Source organism: Podarcis pityusensis, assembly GCF_964106645.2.
Source record: "Podarcis pityusensis genome assembly, chromosome: 9".
Classification (NCBI taxonomy): domain Eukaryota; kingdom Metazoa; phylum Chordata; class Lepidosauria; order Squamata; family Lacertidae; genus Podarcis; species Podarcis pityusensis.
Window position 1 is genome coordinate 55,999,562 of NC_138034.1, and position 18,613 is coordinate 56,018,174.

At 41.6% G+C, this 18,613-nt stretch overlaps 2 protein-coding genes across 5 annotated transcripts in view; one reads left to right on the top strand and one right to left on the bottom strand.

The window, feature by feature from the left end:
• MANBA (mannosidase beta) overlaps positions 1 to 11,415 on the top strand; it is a 65,099-nt gene extending 53,684 nt beyond the window's left edge. For all 4 annotated transcript variants that reach the window (XM_081020289.1, XM_081020286.1, XM_081020288.1 and 1 more), the window contains 6 exons: positions 664 to 882; positions 3,831 to 3,995; positions 5,786 to 5,930; positions 8,417 to 8,559; positions 8,955 to 9,212; positions 10,212 to 11,415. In XM_081020289.1, coding sequence (XP_080876415.1) covers positions 664 to 882; positions 3,831 to 3,995; positions 5,786 to 5,930; positions 8,417 to 8,559; positions 8,955 to 9,212; positions 10,212 to 10,436 — 1,155 coding nt within the window. In that variant the 3' untranslated portion in view covers positions 10,437 to 11,415. The remainder of the gene's footprint in view (positions 1 to 663; positions 883 to 3,830; positions 3,996 to 5,785; positions 5,931 to 8,416; positions 8,560 to 8,954; positions 9,213 to 10,211) is intronic.
• A 669-nt stretch (positions 11,416 to 12,084) lies between these two features.
• The window catches only part of NFKB1 (nuclear factor kappa B subunit 1), a 55,431-nt gene continuing 48,902 nt past the window's right edge, over positions 12,085 to 18,613 (bottom strand). The window contains exons 19-23 of the mRNA XM_081020284.1: positions 17,881 to 18,005; positions 17,257 to 17,323; positions 15,325 to 15,497; positions 14,036 to 14,216; positions 12,085 to 12,787 (exon numbers count right to left, since the gene is read on the bottom strand). Of these exons, the coding sequence (XP_080876410.1) occupies positions 12,609 to 12,787; positions 14,036 to 14,216; positions 15,325 to 15,497; positions 17,257 to 17,323; positions 17,881 to 18,005 (725 nt within the window). The 3' untranslated portion in view covers positions 12,085 to 12,608. The remainder of the gene's footprint in view (positions 12,788 to 14,035; positions 14,217 to 15,324; positions 15,498 to 17,256; positions 17,324 to 17,880; positions 18,006 to 18,613) is intronic.

Sequence of the window (18,613 nt, forward strand, 5' to 3'; positions counted from 1 at the left end):
GTTGAAGAACTTTTTATTTTCCCAGTTCCTTTAATTCTAAAATATTTTCAGCCTTAAAAATCTTCTAGTTCTTTGTACTATTTGTGCTTTGGTTTTGTTCTCTATATTTATTTATTTATTTATTTATTTATTTATAAAAAGTCATTCAGAGAACATACACGTAACCTGGAGGAAGGGCCTCTAGACTCTCCCTAACAGATGGGAAACAGTTGTGTGCCCATTGCCTGTAAAGACCTTGAACATTTGTCCAAAGAATCAGTTTTGCTTTCAGATGGAAGCTGACTATACAATTTTCCCCCTAAAATGCGCACGTTTTTCCTCATACGAAAATAAATGGACCGCGCACAATGCTTTCCTTAGTATTTGTCTCGCAGTCTGAAGGCAATATTTTTCAGAGCAGATTGCTTTCCTTTGAATGCTGAATTTGTTTCTTTGCAGCCGAGCATCTGACTCCAGGAAGCAGATATTCATTTGTGTGATAAGCAGAGCAGAACTCATCCAGCCTAGTGAGAAATGAAGCCATGACTCATTCACCAATTCAGAATCTGGCTTTATTTTTTTGCTTTTGAAATCGTAGATGTTTAGCTAGTTTGAAGAAGAAAGAAATGCTTTATTAGCCCTTAGCTCCATTTATTGTCTTGCGTTGTGTTTTGTTAAACCCAGGAAGACGAGACTCGTCCTTTCATTACCTCCAGCCCTACCAACGGTCTGGAGTCGGCCAAGGAAGGCTGGATAGCCCATGCTCCTTACGACACTCATTTCGGAGATAATCATTACTACAACTATGTGAGTGACTGCTGGGATTGGACCACCTTCCCCAGAACACGATTTGCCTCGGAGTATGGCTTTCAGTCCTGGCCTTCCTTCATTTCCATGGCACAGGTAAGTATTTCGAGCCTTTCCCTCTCTTGCAAACTCTGCGAGCAGAAGAAAAGCCAGTTGATGATTTCCTCCCAATGCAAATGTTAGCTCTTGGGACCAGCTTACTTAAAGAAATAATCTTGCTCCCTATGTGCCTATTTAATTGCACTTTTACAAGAGCCACAGCATGTCTGTTCTGAATTGTGAGGAGTTGACTTTAGTGTGGCAACACCTGTGCTTTGGAACTTTACCTATCAGCAGGTTGCCTATTGGCAGCAAATTGTTTTAAATGCTTGCTGAAAACTTCACTTGTTTTGGTGAGTTTTCCCATACATATAATTTAGTTACCTATATTTGTTTTAAAAGTCGTATTGGTTTTATCCTTGTGTACAGTGATGGCGGTTTTATGTATCTTTATTTTTAATTTGTTTGTGGATTTTATTTATAATTTTGTTAGTACACTGTTTAGGGAGCTCCTTGCTTAGGTGGTTTATAAATTTTCTAAATAAATAAAAAGAGGACATGTTTTCCTTGGGACCACTGTAGGGGATAAGAGGATTACATTCTCTCTCTCTGTCTGCTCTGACCCTTCATTTACCACCGTCTCCCTCCCAGTAACTTTGCATTATTATTATTATTTTTAAAAAATACTATTTGCATTTTAAAGCAACCGCTAAACATCAAGGACCCCTCCAAACTGGTATTTTATTGTGGGTATATTTTGTAACATGTCCTTGGCACAAAAATAGTGATCAATTTATTTTGCTTTGTTTGTTGTTCTGTGATGATTCCTCAGTGCTACATTATTGCTGTCCGGAAGGGTTATAGTGCAACAAAAGTGGGACAACACCCCCCAAACAACAACAACATAGGACATTTGTGGTATGAAAAGCCAGTGGAAGTTACAAGACGTGCACTAGACCTGTTTAGGGAAGTTTTTAATGTTTGATGTTTTATTCTGATTAATATTCTGTTGGGAGCCGCCCAGAGTGGCTGGGGAAACCCAGCCAGATGGGCGGGGTACAAATTATTGTTGTTGTTGTTGTTGTTACTAGGAGTACTGCTACTACTACTAGCTGTAAGTGAAGCAGTATGACCTTTTGCATTCACAAATGGTACTGAAAGTAGGATTGTGTAGGATTGCCCCGATAGCATCATGAGCACAAATAATCACGAATGTGCAATAAAAAGGATGTTTGGAGTGGGCCTGTGTGCAAAGATTTCCCTAAATGTTGATTCCAGTGGGAGAACGATGCACGTGCTCAGCACTCCTGGCAAGGCCACAGAAGATACCGCCCTGCAAAAAAGTGTGTAGTCATCTGTTTGCTTGCCCAGGCATAACTGTGTGTGCCGTGTGTGGCCTGAAAGGCAAAAAGATCAATGTCATAAATGAATTCTGCAAAGCTTTCCTCTCTGGTTGCCTGGAGGTAGTTCTTAGCGAGCACATGGCTGTTGACAAGCCTGAACAAGGCGCAACTTTCTCCTGTCGACATCAACGAGACTTAGAAGAGTCCCAGTTTGAAATGAGGTGTGTGGGTTTGTAATTGTGTACAGTTCTTTTTACAAGCCTGCCTGCGTATCACGTTCCCCATGTGTATTAAGGCATTTAAAGCCAGGGTCAATTTGGGGAATTTCCCTTCCTGGAAGGAAAAGTATCATTTAAGTGTGCTAAACAATGGGAGCTCAATTAGTTGACGAAAGAACATGTTTGATCAGACGACAAGAATTCCCATTCTTGGCTCTGGGCACAATGCAGAGAACAATGGGAACATTTTTATTTCACTGAAAGAAACAAGACACAAACCTGTAGCAAAGCACTTAAGAAGTTAAGCACCGCTTTTGGGGGGATTGTGTCTCTCGTCACCAGTTACTTCTGCCTTTCACTTATTTTTATGGTTTTGCCTGGGATAGATGCATAAAGGCCTGCCCAAAATTCTTTTCTACAGGCCTTGGGAAGTTGCACCACCAGCAACTTCCTGTATTTGTTACGTTGCTGTTGTTTTATCCTGATATTCTGCCAAGGAGCTTAAGGCAGTGTACATGAGTCTCCCCTCCCATTTTATCCTCATGAGGATAAAAGGTTTTACCTTATCAGGGTTCAAGGACAATGAAGCCAGGCAAAAGCATTTGGGGCACAATGTAGCCTGGGGAGATTTCTGGGGTGCAGGCAGAGAGGTATTTGGCCCCTAGTCCTATGATCCCCCGCCCATTGTGTAAACACTGCTATTTCCCATGTTCTTTTCTGATCTGTACATGTATACATTTTCTGTATGGAGGTAGTTACAGCTTTAAGATTACAGTCGTACCTTGGAAGCTGAACAACTTAGCTCCCAAACAGATCAGCTCCCAAACGATCGAAACCCAGAGTGAGTGTTTGGTTTTTGAACGATTTTCGGAAGTCAAACGTCCGGCATGGCTTCTGATTGGCTGCAGGATGCTCCTGCAGCCAACTGGAAGCCACGCTTTGGTTTTCGAATGGTTCTGGGAGTCAAACGGACTCTCAGAACGCATTCTGTTCGAAAACCAAGGTACCACTGTACAAACTTTGCACAGAGCATACTTAGATGAAATATATGCTAGAATATGTGTAAATCATGCATGTATTTGTAGCCAGAGAGTGGTGGAGAACATTGCTCTCTGCATACTGTATTGCAATCTGCATAATTCTCTGAGGGACATATTTCTCAAAAGGATTCTTCAGACAATTTCCTCCTTGAATATTAGGGAGAAAAATTGTTATTTGCTCAGGGATTGGGGAATAAACGCATCACACATAAGGTTCCTCTTTTTGCTTTAGCAGCCCAACGGATTAGACAGAATGCCATTGTACAGCATGGGGGCCCAGTTTGCTGGGGGACACCTTATGCTATGTTTGAATTTTTGAGATGACTATTTTTTATAAAAAAGTAAATATATGCGAGTGAGTGACTGCGAATGTGTATAAATCTTATTTTGTTTTTCAACCACAGGTGTCATCTGAGGAGGACTGGTCTTACGCGAGCAATTTCTCCTTGCATCGGCAACACCACGCTAATGGCAATGACCAAATGCTTCATCAGGCAGGCCTCCATTTTAAGCTGCCGCAGGAAGGAGACCCCCTCAAGAACTTTAAGCAATCCATCTACCTCACTCAGGTGAGTATTTGTCAAAATCTTAAGAGGTTTCTTGTTTGTTAAAGAAGCCATAATCGTGGTTGCATAATGCAACATGTATTGCAGAGAACCTGGTACAAAATTATGATAATTGTGTCAAGTGTTTGAATTACACAGTGGGCGAAATCTTGGGTCCAGTGACATCTTTTTAAATTATTGATGGGCTTCTCCCCACACACCGTACAGAGAAATACACATGTACCGTTGTGTATAAAGTGTCGCACGGCTGTTTGCTTTGTGATTACAGGCTGTGTATATACTGGTTGTCAGGTCTGTGTCTCTCTGTATGGTGAAACATTAACTCAGCCCTGTAGGCACAATGTTAGATTTGTCTTTTCCTATCCAGGGATTATGACGGTGCACTGAAAACATGGGGTATGAAGTTGTTCTTTGAAAACAGGTCTAGAAACCACTTGTGCTTATCTGCAACAACTGACGACCTCGTAAGAGTCCTGGAAAGACTCTGATGGGCAGTTTTCAATATCTGCAAGGGTAGCCACATTAGTCTACTGCAGCAAAAACAACCAAAAGCCTTTTGGCACATAAAAGGCCAGCATTGTTTATGTTATGGCATAAACTTCTCTGGGCTAGAGCCCACTATGTCAGATGCAAGGGGTATGAGTCTCAGTTGTCAGATATAAAGGGAGCAAGGGAAGGGGGGAAATGGGATGCAAAAGGATTGTGGATGAAAAATGACGTTTTACAGCAACATTGGCTGGCGATTACACAGTCACTATAGCGTTGCTGAGTAAGGTGATAATAGAATTAGAGACTAAAATGTATTCATACATTTTGCTGTGAAAGGTAATTTTGCATACGTTCGAGCTATTGTTGATTTGTCACAGGCTGTAATTTTGCATGCCGCCGCCTTTCGGCTGCAACATTTACATTCCCTGCTCCCTTTTATGTGCTTATACACCGTTGAAAAACATGGCTGGTAGACTGAGGGTCACACTCCACGAATCTCATGAAGTAGGCTCTAATGCGCGAAAGTTTGTGCCAGGAGAGCATTTGTTAAGCCTTTAAGGTGCCACAACACTCTTTTTTTTTTTTTTTAAAGATATTTATTAAAATTTTCAAGATATTACAAAATGAAAAAATAAAAAATAAAAATACAAAATAAAAATAGTTAAAAACAACTCAATCTTTCCATTACTTATTTTTCATTAGCTTGTTTCCCGGACCTCCTCGCGCCTCCCTTTTTTGTATTCCAGTTCAGTTTGTTAGTTCAGCAAATCCTTCCCCTCTTTGTTTATCCTAGTCTTTAATCTTAAAATATTGTGACATTAAATTTTTACCTATTCGTAATCCATTTTTCATATTCCCTTATAGTATTACAGCTAAAAACCACTTAATTTCTATCCAACATCATTCTAACATTCATTAATCATTCTAACATTCATTAAACACTCTTTTGAGGTTTGTTTTTTAAATGCTCTGTATTAATTTTGCATATAGTTTAGAAAATGATAAAACACAACAGGGGGACTCTTGTGAGGTTTGAATGTATATTTTAGGAATTTTTTAGAGCATTGTTTGAAATACACAACCTACCTGCGGGTATAGGACAGTATATAAATTCAGTAAATAAATAAATACTGCTTACAAATCAAAGTGGTACCGTCCAGAAAGGGTTTTACTATGTGATCTGCTGTTCTCTGTGGTCCAGTCGCAGGGATCTACATTCTTGTCAGTATCTTTCGCAGTTCTATCATTACACAAGCACTTAGTAATTATATTTTTTCCTTTTGTTTTGGCTTTCGTTGACTTAGATTATGCAGGCCCAGTGCATAAAGTCCCAAACGGAGTTCTATCGTCGCAGCCAAAGCGAGATAATCAATGGGGAGGGGCGCACCATGGGGGCACTATATTGGCAACTCAATGATATCTGGCAGGCTCCTTCCTGGGCTTCTCTGGGTAAGTCTTCTCCAGCCAAAGCAAAATTAGGAATTGGGCCGCTTTAATGTGCATGCTTTCTTACTGTCTTTGCACGCCTATTTTATTTATTTGTATTTCACCTTTGCTGCGAGGAGCTTAAGGTGGTGAATGTGATTCTCCCCCTCAATTGCATCTTCACACCATCCCTGAGAGGTTGTATAGGCTGGGAGAAAGTCCCTGGCCCAAGGTCACCTAGTGAGCTTCATGGCCGAGTGGGAATTTGGACAAAATAGTTCTGATCGTGCAAGGATTTCCATTTCTGCGATTGAACTTCCCCACCCTCTCCTTGGGCTGCACCATCTCCAGATCTGTCCTGGAGGGGGAAACCCAGAACAGATTTAGGAGGGACACAGGAAGGGGAGAGGGAGGGTAAGTTCTGTTGCACAGCCAGATGTTCTTGTGCTGGCAAGAACTACTTTGTTGGGTACTGTCCAGGGTACCACAAATTAAATGGCAGCATTTTGTCAAATGCCTTAAAGCACCAAGCTTTTTAGCCATTTCAGGCATGCAGTGATAACCAACGTGGTTCCCTCCAGGTGTTGTGGACCACAACTCCCCTCGTCACTGGCTGAGAGGAGTCGGAGTGCAAAACATCGGAGGAGCATAGCACTGGCTACCTTTGGGATAAGGCTTGACATTAAAGTCTGGTTCCTACAATGTCAGCAGTTCCCGAGGGTGTGTGTGCATGTGTTCCCAGCCCCAGTTTTACCTGGGGTGTGTCCCAGGAAGAGCGAATATAATCTGCATGTCGTTCTGGTAGATAACTTTGATTTGCAGAGGAAAGAAGTTAGGAGATATTAAAGCTAGAGCCTTTAATTATGTCGTAGGATTAGCCTTTGCTGCTATACAGGATGTCATGATTTGGTCTGAACAGTCTCTTCCTCTCTGGGCATGTTTCAATCGTTGTTGAAAAATTAAAGAGACATCTGTTTAAATTAGCACTTGACTCTCTCAGGGACTATTAACAGACTGTCAGGGTTTTGTAGTATGAATAGCAAGACGTATATTTCTGAGCTCTTGGCTCCCCCAATTCCATCGTAGTGGATTCGGGTGGTAACGGTGGTCAGTTCCCACAACCATGTCTTGGCTTAGGAAGCTGAAATATGCATCAGTGGTCAGATATATGGGTATAAAGGGGGCAGGAGCAAATTTTCATTGAATAGGGTTCAAACTACAAGGGAGAAAAAGAAAGATTTAGGTTAATGATGATTTAAAGTGGTACGATGCTGTTTTAAATGTATAGTGCAGTTAGGGCCTTAGTCATCCACATGGGACAGCTGTAGCCACGGTGTGAAGTTTCATCTTTAGGGGAGAAAAGCAAATTGCAACCACTGTTTGCTGAGCCTCAGGTCTTGTGTAATGTCACCTTGACATACCTGATTCAAATCACACATTTTACTTGGAAGGGATGACTCAGTTTTAGTCTCATCAAATCTAGCACTTACATCATCCAGTGAGCTGAAACCAGCAGCTATTAGACAGAATAATAGCTTTTGGATGCATGATTATGGTACAGACCAAGGAAATGATGCCTTTGGGGTTTGCAGTTGATTAATTTAGCACTGATCCCAGAGAGGAGCAGGCTGCCTACTCTGACTGTTGGTGAGAAGAACGTCAGGGGAAACTTAAAAACCAGGAACCTACTGCTGAAACCCTCCTTTATTCTGTGTCTCTATCTCATGTCACCCTTATTATTTGTTGATTTGTTAAAGCATTTCTACTATATACCCTTCAGAATAAAAAGGCTGCCAGAGCAGTGTACAAAAATGACAAGACAGTCCCTGCCTTCAGGCTGATAAATCTTAAAGGACACAACACAAAAGGAAAAGGAACTGGGAGGGAGAAGGAAAATCAAGGCCGCATTTCTAGTTACAAAGTTTAGCTGGTAGCAATTAATGAAGCTGGATGTAAGCACAACAGACGGTCTGCTATTTCCTCTGCATCTGGTGGTTTCAGCCACCTCTTTCTCTGCAGTGCAGTTGCTTGAAATACAGCACATTAATTGCTTGAATTCCAGTGGCCCCATCACCTGCTTTTCAGATAAGATGTCACATTTGTTGAGTGCATATACATATCTGTATATGCCCTATGTAGCATGCGTCATCACATTCACTGTGGTCGTCCTGCAACAACCCCACTGCATGCCTGATATGGCTTCCATTTTGAACAGCAGCAATAGAGACAGTAGAAGGTTTTTAACATGTGAACAGGAATTAGTGTATGGGCTGCTTTGATACAAGCACATATATTAATAAGGGGAAAGAGTTAGCTCCAGGGGTGAAGCGATAAATAAATATATGTAAGTGATACCCACTCATTCCCCGCAAGTCATTTATGAACCAGCCTTCCTCCGACTCGAGAAAATAAAAAAAAAGGCCTCTTAATCTGAATGCTTGCATAGTAAGGTAAGCTGCAGGTCATTTCAGGGTATGGTTAATATATTTTCTCCTTTGGAACCTTCTCAGAATATGGTGGCAAGTGGAAGATGCTCCATTATTTTGCACGGCGCTTTTTCGCTCCTTTATTGCCTGTGGCATATGAAGATAAAGATGTTCTCTACATATATGGAATCTCAGATCTTCACACAGATTATGAGCTGACACTCAGAGTAAGTTCCACTTTGCCCAGTCTCTGAAGCTGGGTCTGGAAAGAATTTTGGGGTTGGGCGGTGAGGGCTTTCCCCCAACCCTTCTATTCAACCCAAAGCAAAACCTTAAGGAGACTAGCTCTAAAGAAATACTCCCAGCTACGAAATAATGCTGCGTTTTGAGTTTTTAAGTGAGGTGTAAATATTTGAATTGCAAGCTAATGTTGTAGGATTATTGCCTGAATAAAGGCATCCTCCTGTCAAAGTTAAGATCTTTTGAAGGCTATTAATTTTAATAAGAGAAATGTAAACGTGTGCTCAATCTAGGTTGAGTTATTTGTGTTTTATTAATGGCAAGGAAGCATTCATAATGTGCCTTTATTGTCTTGAACTCTAACTCCTAACCTGCCTTGCAGGTCAGTCTGCATGATTGGGGTTTGACGGAGCCAGTGTGTACCTTGGCAAAAGAGGGTGTGCTCATCAAGGGAGGAGCAGCTGTTCCCATCTACAAGGAGCCCATCAGTGACCTTCTGAAACAATGTGGAAATTGTACCAGGCAAAGCTGTGTTGTCACCTTTTCCCTTGAGGGTGAAGAGGAGCTCTCCAGCCCAAGCAATTACCACTTCCTGTCCTCATTGAAGGATGCAGTGGGATTAAAGAATCCACAACTTCTTGTAAGCAACAAAATTATTTTGTTCAAGTAATAACATTCGTTCCTTGGCACACAAGTAGCAGTTCATAGAACCACAGAGGGTATAGAATAACTGTGGTGAGATGTCTTGGTCCTGGGTAATACTCAGAAGCTGTGTGTGAAGTCAGGATACTGAACTCTGTGCATAGTACCAAAGGACCTGTGATTTCACTCTTATGGAAGCATTATGTGCTGATCCTTACAAAAGGTAAGGACGGAGCCTCAGATGCCATATGCAAAGCTGTCTAATTCCCATCATTTATAGATGTCATGGAATTGAACTTTTATTGCCGTTTCTTGGTGTTTTTGCCTTAAAATGGAGCAGTTACTTTGGAACACAGAAAGTGCTTCATGTCTAAATAAAATGGCATTCCTGCTTAATGCTGACTGCAGGTCCTGCCAAGGCTCCATGTCTTCAGCATGTCTGCAAAATCAGGCTGAGCCAGCGCAAATAGGAACTGTGAACAAGAAGAGCAGTCAGTCCTTCTGCAGTATGGATTTATGAGGCAGTATTTCCTGAGACCTTCTGTGGGTTCCATAAGAAGTAATGGTGGGCACACTGGTGTGTCATCTTGGCAAACCAAGACTTAACTGGCGCAGTTCTGGGGAAGAGTAATTTCCTCCATCTCCTGGAATTGCTGAAGAGGAAACCATAGTACAGTGGTAACCAATGTAGGGTCCCTCCAGGTGTTTGGAGACTACAACTCCCATTAACCCTGACCATTGTTCATACCGGCTGGGACTGATGGGAGTTGTACATCTGGAGTTACACTAGCGATCCTTGCCGTAGTATTAAACCGGTATAAAAATAATGTTTATAATTCAGGTTTCAAGTAACAAGCGGCTCCATATGCCATTATTTCCTTTTCTGCAGACAAGCTTGTTGTGAGGAGGAATAAATTATTAAAGCACATTGTTTATAATAGGGAATTTCTACTAGGCAAACTGCACAGATAATAATCCTTTGCCCCCTCCCCTTCAGGCTTCTGTTTCCCAAGAAGGAGATCAGTTTCAGATTATCCTGGAAGCCACAGCCATCGCTCCTTATGTTTGGTTGGATGCTGGAAACATCTCAGGAAGATTCAGTGACAATGGTTTCCTTCTCACTGAGAAACGAAGAGTCATACTGTTCTACCCTTGGGAAACCACTAGCGCCAAAGAACTGGAGAAGTCGCTCAGCTTAACATCATTGACAGACATTTCCTGAGGAAAGGCCTGAAGGAGGGAGAGGAAGCTGAATGGAAATGGGAATGAAACGCCGCAGCAAGAGAGGCACAAAGTAGGACCATTAAACATCACTCTTGTGCCAGCATCTTCCACACTTGGGACCCTTTTGTTCAGCGGACTGGAGCCCAGAGCAAATCAGCACAGCTACAGAACAAGGTGACCACGTATGCTAAGAGAGCTTAATGAAAACAGTGAAATGAAGTGCATAGAATGATTCTTTAGTGCCCTCATTTACTTTCCTCTGTATTCTGGCATCAGGGCTTTTTATTTAAGATGGAAGGATGTGGTGCACCAGTATTAGACTAAGGAGCCAAACTGATGCACGTCTCAGATAATAGGGAAAATGGGTGGTAATGGAAGTCTTAGTTATTGGGGCTAGTCAATGTGGGACTTCCCAAAGGGTCTCACTACCCAGATAGTTAGAGCCGTGCCCGAAGGCATGCTTAAAGTTGCAAGGTGGAGAGGCTGCACACAGATCTCACTTATAGGTGCTAGGTGCAAAAGTCCAGGAACCACTTGCAAAGTAGGCCTGATATGCTGCTAAAGATGGGAGGAAAAAAGATAATAGGAGTGGCTGCAGGCATAAGCAGAGTATTTTTTCCTTTACCACTGCATATTCTCAGTCAGCAGCTACTCATTGGAAGGAGGTCTTTAAAATCACTGGCTGTTATTTTTTTGGTTGGCTTGAACTGTGGCACTTCTCAGCTAAGGATTCCTTCTTTCACTGGTCCACACTGTGTTCAGAGGGCTGCTGGTGGTTTTTGCTGCAACAGAGTGACAGCTAAGTATTGTGTCATCTTAAAAAGACCTAACAGTTGGTTCTCTTTATCATCTGTGGCTGTGAAGGGTGGTCATTTTTATACATGTAAGCTCTGAATCTTGTCACAGGCTGTACCATTGCCAATCAACTTCTACAGTCGTATCTTGGTTGACGAACGGAATCCGTTCCGGAAGTCCATCTGATGGAAACCGCATTGGATGTTCGGGTTCCAAAGAACGTTCGCAAACCAGAACACTCACTTCTGGGTTTGCAGTGCTCGGGAGCCAAAACGTTTGAGTCACATGGCGTTCGTCAACTAAGGTACGACTGTACATCCCCCTTCAAACCCACATAATGGTTGACCGAGGATCACACTCTATTCTTTCGATGAAGTGGGCCCTAGTCCATGAATGCTTATGTCATAATGTCAATGTTAAAGTTGCCACAAGGGCCTGTTGATCTTGGTTCACCTGTCTTTCCCACTTCCAGTATGTTTTTTCAGCACCCTTGCCTGTTTAGTGTCCAGCTCACAGCTATCTGACACACAAGTGGAAAAAGGTGCAAATAGTTTCTTCCTATAGTTCAAGAGAGTTTAAGGGGGGGTTTCTATGGACACATACAGTGGCCTTCTGTGTTCTCACCTTCTTTACCTCTTAAGGAGTTAAGCCGCCCTTGAGAGAAGTTACTGAATTTCTTTAGCAGGACCTTAGGCCTTACTCAGGTGATCTCATAATGGAAAAGTGCCTCACCCTATTGATTCACCTTCTGATTTAAGTTATGAGTGCTTTGTCATCAAGCTAATGGGAGCAGTTTGCCTCCAGGACCTTAGCTGCTTTCCATGTGTGCTTCAGCACAAAAATATAGAAAATGTGAATTTTGTCTTTTATTATAAAAGTAAAATAAAAAAAACCAAGCATTTAAAAAGCACATTATTTTCCTTGAGTAATTTCATCTAAACAAGAATATTTACAGCAGAAAGCTGGTAAAACAGTATGGGGAAAACAGTCTGAAGCTTGGATGATTTTTATAGACACCAGATGAAAATTTAAATATACTTACTGAAATATACATTATATTCTTTTGACTTAAGTATCTATCCTGATCACTGCTTACGACCCTGTTCCGCGCTCCATAGCCAATGTCTCTCTTGTAACTTTTACCATACATCATGTTGGTAGTCCATTTCTTCTATAGGTGAAGATCTTAGGAAGAAAGAAGGCCACTGCATCTTCATGCTGCTGGTCCTGAGCTTCCCACTTTACCGGGACCAGATTCCCGTTTCTTGAACAGTCCTGTCGATGTACATTTTAAAGAGCTTTTTCTTCCAGTGCACTTTGAATTGTTAGCAACTTCCTCCCTCTGCAGGAAACTTTACAAAACCATTCCACACCTCTAAGTGGCTTCAATTTTGCCTTGTGGCAAGTTGTCCTGGCCATAGCCTGTGGTTAGTTTCTTAAGTGTTACTGGTGACTTGCTGGTGAAAGACTCTGAATATGTGAAGCTGAGTTTGCGGAGGGAAATCTCTACACCGCTGTCACAAATACTTTCAGCATCCTGGAATTTGAGATCACCTGGCAGAGGGGAAAAGGAACATGTTGCGTAATTCATAGGGTTTTAAGAAAATGCTAATACAATGCAATATATATGCAGTTCAGCAAATAAATCAAAAGAGCAATGGAAAGGCCTCTTTGTTCCCCAGACAATGGTGAAAATAAAACAAAATTTACTAGCAGCTGCAGAAGGAGTCCAGGGCAGGAGCTTTACGAATATTAGTGTTTCCAGGCAACATGTTTTGCACACTCAAGGTATCTGGCTGAATCCTTGGTACTTCTAATTAAAAGAGCTTTGTTGGCAAAGCTAGGAAGGATTTCTGCCTAAGAACATGGACAATCCAGAAAATGCTGGGATAGATGGCCAAGCGGTATTATATGATAAGGCAGCTTCACATGTCCTGAAGCCTTGGGTTGTCCTTTTGCTAAGCCCTTGTGCTAAGCTTGTTTTTCCTACCATGTTACTAAATGCCAAGACTGCACCAGCTGCTAGAACATTGGGAAGGTGACCTGTGTTTTCTAAGGTTCCAGCACTATTTTAAATTCAGTCTTAATTCATGGCACTTCCCTTCCAAAAGCTTTAAATGCGGAGGACTGAAATAAAGATAGATCAATCCATTCCTCATCCATGTCAGTCCTGCATGTTTTCATTCCTAATTCTCTTCTACATCCCATTAATATTTAAATACATACGTTATTACAAAATATCTATTCAAATATGTATTTGATCTCCATGTATACAATTCAAAATGTGTTTTATTCCAAACCAACAGTTTTTAAAACACATTTTGGTAGGTTTCTTTAAATTTTGCAATACAGTTGTGGGCTCAGAGTAGTGTGAAACATAAAGGGATAAATATATGTTCTGATCGACAACGTTAGTCTGGAAGTGTGCATCAAGTAACTTTGCACTGAAATTTATGGGAATTTGTCAAGGACACCTAGTCTGAATACTCTTTGAGACGCATCAACTCAGGAGCTGACTAGTTCTGCAGTTGAATGGATATGTGTGTCTTGCCCTTTTCTCCAGGAACTTCACAGCAATGTTTTAGGCTAAGAAGAACCCTACCAAGAGTTAGGGAATTCCTAACCTCACCCAGTGGGTTCTGCAGCTGCGAAAGGATATGAATCTAGGTTTGTCACATTTAAATCAAACAATCTAGACACCTCATTGTTCTGTCCTTATTACCATCTCTGCCACGGGGGTGGGGTGGAGCTGCAAAATGTTTGTTTTATTGCAGGAACATTGATTGGCATAGAGCAGTTTACCTGTTTGTGCTATCATGGGAGGGGAAGGCGATTCGCATAATGGAGGTCTTGCATCCTTTGCCTGCTCTTTGCTGGACTGGCTCGATGAGATGGATAATGAGTTGTGAATTATTTCTGCAGCCTCTGTACAATCCATTTCTATCAAGGCATCAACCAGCTCCCTTACAGTGCCACCAGAAACCTGCATAGATATTAAAATAAAGGTAAACAAACTGAGGCAGGCTTTCCACCTAATTAAAAGAGGATCATTAGCTTTCTCTGCAAGTGCAGATCTACAAAAAACTTCACGGTAGGTAACTTGACAATTGGCTTTGGTTTTCCTTCAAAGAACAGAAATATCAACACTTATTGACTGAAGGCGAGTATATTATTATTATTATTATTATTATTATTATTATTATTATTAGGCAGGTGGTAATAATAAGGTCATGGGGTAGGTTACAACAATGTAAAAAGATATTAAAATCAGTTAAAACAATTCACCATCAAAAGAATAGGGTGGGTCCTAAAACAGATACATTTCAGGTGTCAAAGTCAAGGTGAATCATTAGCATGTGACAAAACTACAATGATGGTGCCAGTAACATTCCACAGCCTAGCTTTAGGGGCTGCCACCCCGCAGCTTCTGAGGGTGCTGGAACTAACATGGGGCTTTTTTCTGCCAGTCTGACCCAAGGGAGCCTGTAGTAAACTCTTTAACGTGAACCTCTTCAATTGGGCCCAGAAACAAACATGAGCTATCCCTAGAATTCTTATAAACATGCAGCCACATGGCAGAATAAAATATGTAATAGTTGGAGAGCATTGTTTAATTTACAAATGAAAGACCTATATGATTGCGTCTTGCCATGTGCATGGCATGACTACACAAACTTTTTCTGAGATTAACACTGAGGGAATCTCTCACCTTACAGTGAGTTTCTAAATATTGCAGCAGCCTAAAAAGGGGTTGGATGCTTCATACATCCTTCCGTAAAGGGGTATTCTTAACATCATATGGTTGGAAATGATCAACAGGGCCTAAAGGTCCTAAATTCCCCAGTCCAAGCCCAATATGCACACTGATAAGTGCACAGAACTGGAGTGACTAACTCGCCATGTGCAAATGATAGGCTGTCTCCTGTTCTATAATCAATAGAAACATTGTCATAGGCACAGGCACCCTCAGGGTCGTTGTGAAAAGGAATTATTGAGGGATCTTACTAGGCAGGTGCTTATAGACATTAAAGACAGGATGCAAGGCTAAATGGGCCATTGGGCTGGCCCATTAGGCACGTTATTCGAGTTACCTCATAATTATCAAGCAGGGTTTTTGATGGAGAGGGGCTCAACCGGAAGGCATTGTTAAGTATCCCTAGGCCAAGCTTCTGCGCCAGCATGGACCAGTTTTTGTTCAGATCAGGCACTTCAAGTAACTTGTAAAGCTGTAACTTGACATCCTCCTTCAGCTCTTTCATGTTTCCTGGAAGAAGGTAAAAAATAAAACCGAATGTGAATTTACTCGCCACTAGCTATACTTTAACCCTTGCTTCTCAAGCGGAAGCAAATGCTCGCTTTAAATACAGCAGTGTGTAAAAACACACTGTTGACTACAGCCAGAACTGAGCATGAACTTGACCATCCCAAAGTCTCCAGTGCAAATTTCAGTGCTGGATGTGAGCCTCCTTATTCCTTCCAGGCATGCTGGTCTGTTTCAACTAAACCAGGGGTCAGCAAACCTTTTCAGGAGGGGGCCGGTACACTGTCCCTCAGACCTTGTGGGGGGCTGGACTATATTTTGAAGGAAAAAAATGAATTCCTATGCCCCACAAATAACCCAGAGATGCATTTTAAACAAAAGGACACATTCTACTCATGTAAAAACATGGTGATTCCCAGACTGTCCGCAGGCCGGATTTAGAAGGTGATCGGACCGGACTCAGCCCCCCTGGGCCTTAGTTTGCCTACCCATGAACTAAATGCTGATCATAGCCCATCATTTTTAAGAGACAGCACAAGTATAACACATCAATAGGACAATGCTTTTTTAAAGTTTCAAGGTGTGTTAAAATTCATCATTTGTTCACAGTGATCCTAGTGCCCTTTGTCCACTACCTGGCCTAGATATGGGGAGTAAATTAATTTGCCCAGGTTGCTGCCAAGCAGCTCTTTCTCTTGCCAGGGACTGGATGGGACAAAAGCTAAGGAGCTGAGTTTGGATGTGCAAAATCTCTTAGCTGCTGAAATGAAACCATTTTTTCACCAGGAAAGGAGCTATAAAAAGATGCTTTCATCAATATAACTAGGACTATCACATGACAAAAGAAATGTTAGGTTGCAATCCTAAACCCACTTGGCATGAGTTACTTCTAAAGTAAACATGCATAGAATTGCAATGACTTGAGCAACTGTAGATTATAAAAGTTTTCAAGTGGGTCAAAATTAGTCCTGAAACAGAAACAATGCTTTGTTTTTAGATGACATGCACTTCTTAAATATGTATTTGTATTATTAATAAATGTTTTTGAAAACACTGCCTAATTAATTGAATCACCTTTTTTAGTCTATTAAAATGGATTACTCTGATTATCGGTTAAGCATTGCACATCCACTATCAAATATGGAACTTTACAGAGTGATAGCAAAAGAGAAACATCTCTGACCTGAAGAGCTTACTGACTAAAATTCTGACAAGGAGTTGGGGAGGGGGAACCAAGCTTCATGGGTAATAGAGTGTGTGTATGTGTATCAGGCTTCCTTCAAAACAGAGTATGGATTAGGGGTAATTTAAGTCAGGATGCTTGGGTAAGTCTTTGTTTCAGCTGGGAAATAAAATCTAGGAGGTGAAGTGTGAAATACTGTACATGTCCTGAAGAGGTCAACAAAGCTTACTCCCAGGTAAGTGCGTTTAGAATTGCAGCCTAAGAGAAAGGCTGCACAGGAAAGGGTTTTTATAAGGATTTGATGGATGAGAGAAAGGTGGCATCACATGGCTGTTCTGAGAGAGGTTTCCAGGGAGAATAGATAGTGTTTTTTAAGAAACCTTGAGATTGCTGAAGGCAAGAAGTGCTGCCTCCTAGGTCAGACTGTACAATTCAGATCTCAAGTGTGCTTTTAGCAAAGAACAATAAGTGTCCTACAGCAAACCTGCTGCAAAATAATACTGAGCAATCAAGCTAAGCTGGAGAAGAAAGAAATCTCAGCCAGTCCCGTCCCCCTGCCCTGCTTATACACACACTTACCTTGTGTCAATAGATCTTCGGAAGCTACTTTTGATGTGGAGGGTTTACCATTCAAGATATCATACACCTGTTAGGAAGAACAGTTAGCTAATTAGTGCAAACGCAAAGCGAAAGCATCCAGCTGCATCCTGTACATTTAAGTTTCAAGTCTGGCATTTATAGTCTTCAGTGGTCAGCTGATAGCATATCTGTATTTTAGTGCTGGAGGAAGGTGAGCCTTGGACCCCCACACGTTCCCCGCCTCCTCCAGCATAACTGCAAAGAAAAAAATGGAAGTGACTGCTTCCATTTTTAAAGTAAAGAGGTGCCAGTACTCTGTACAGGTGAGTACTGTCACAAAAAAGCCCTTCTGCTTCTGCGCAGCCATACGTTAAAGAAAAGAGAATTATTTTTTAAATGTAAATAAGTTGCAGCTGCAACTAAGTCAACCTCTGCATCTTTGTCACCCCAAACTGCAATATATATATATGGGTATTCTCGTAGTTTTTAATACTAAAGACTAGTTCTTCCCACTCCCCACATTCCCGTACACAGATTGGAAAAAAGGGCCTGGTCCATATTCTCAAACAGGCCTTAAATGAAAGATGTACTGGCTGTTGAGAGGCCTTCATCCTAACCACTTGCCTCCCAGCTAGTTGCCATGTCCAGAGGTGTTGTTCCAGGTATGACCCCTTCATCTTCACCATCTTTGTCTTTCACATCATCTTGTTCAAACAATGGTTCAAAGTTCTCAATGTGGGGATCTGCGCCTGCGAGATGAAGCAAAGCACCACGGTGAAAGAGCGTAACACCTTCGCATCAGTAAACCCTTCTGCTCTAATATTCAGTCAAGTAAATACGCAAAAGGAATTCCGGTGTGTAGGGCCAGCCCTAACATTATAAGGCAACCGCCTTGGGCGGCTTGATGTGGGATGGTGGGTGGCATTAGCAACCTCTGGTTGTTCATCCTGATCCTCTCTGCCCCCACACTGCCTGCCCTAGGCCCCCTAATCTGACCTGCCTAAGCATCACCAATGTTGAAGTAAGACTCTACTCCCACTCTGTTTGGCTTCTATATGCAGAATGGGAAAGATCTGTAGCTTACCAAAGGTTGCCATATATAAAGCCTACTTTACTTTTATCCAGGAACGATAGATTTAAAATGCTAGACTGGGTAAAAAATGAATATTTTTGTTCGTTTTGCATGGTTCACGCCTATCAAAAAGATGCATGCTTTTGGACAGAAGTCTTTGCTTTGTTTAGGATTCTTATTTTTCTTCTTCACCGTTTCCCTCTCTTATTTAAAAACTTCTCATTCTTTAAGAATTTAGTGTTACACGATTAGAACAATGTCTTAGGGCCTTTTCCTGCAACTTAT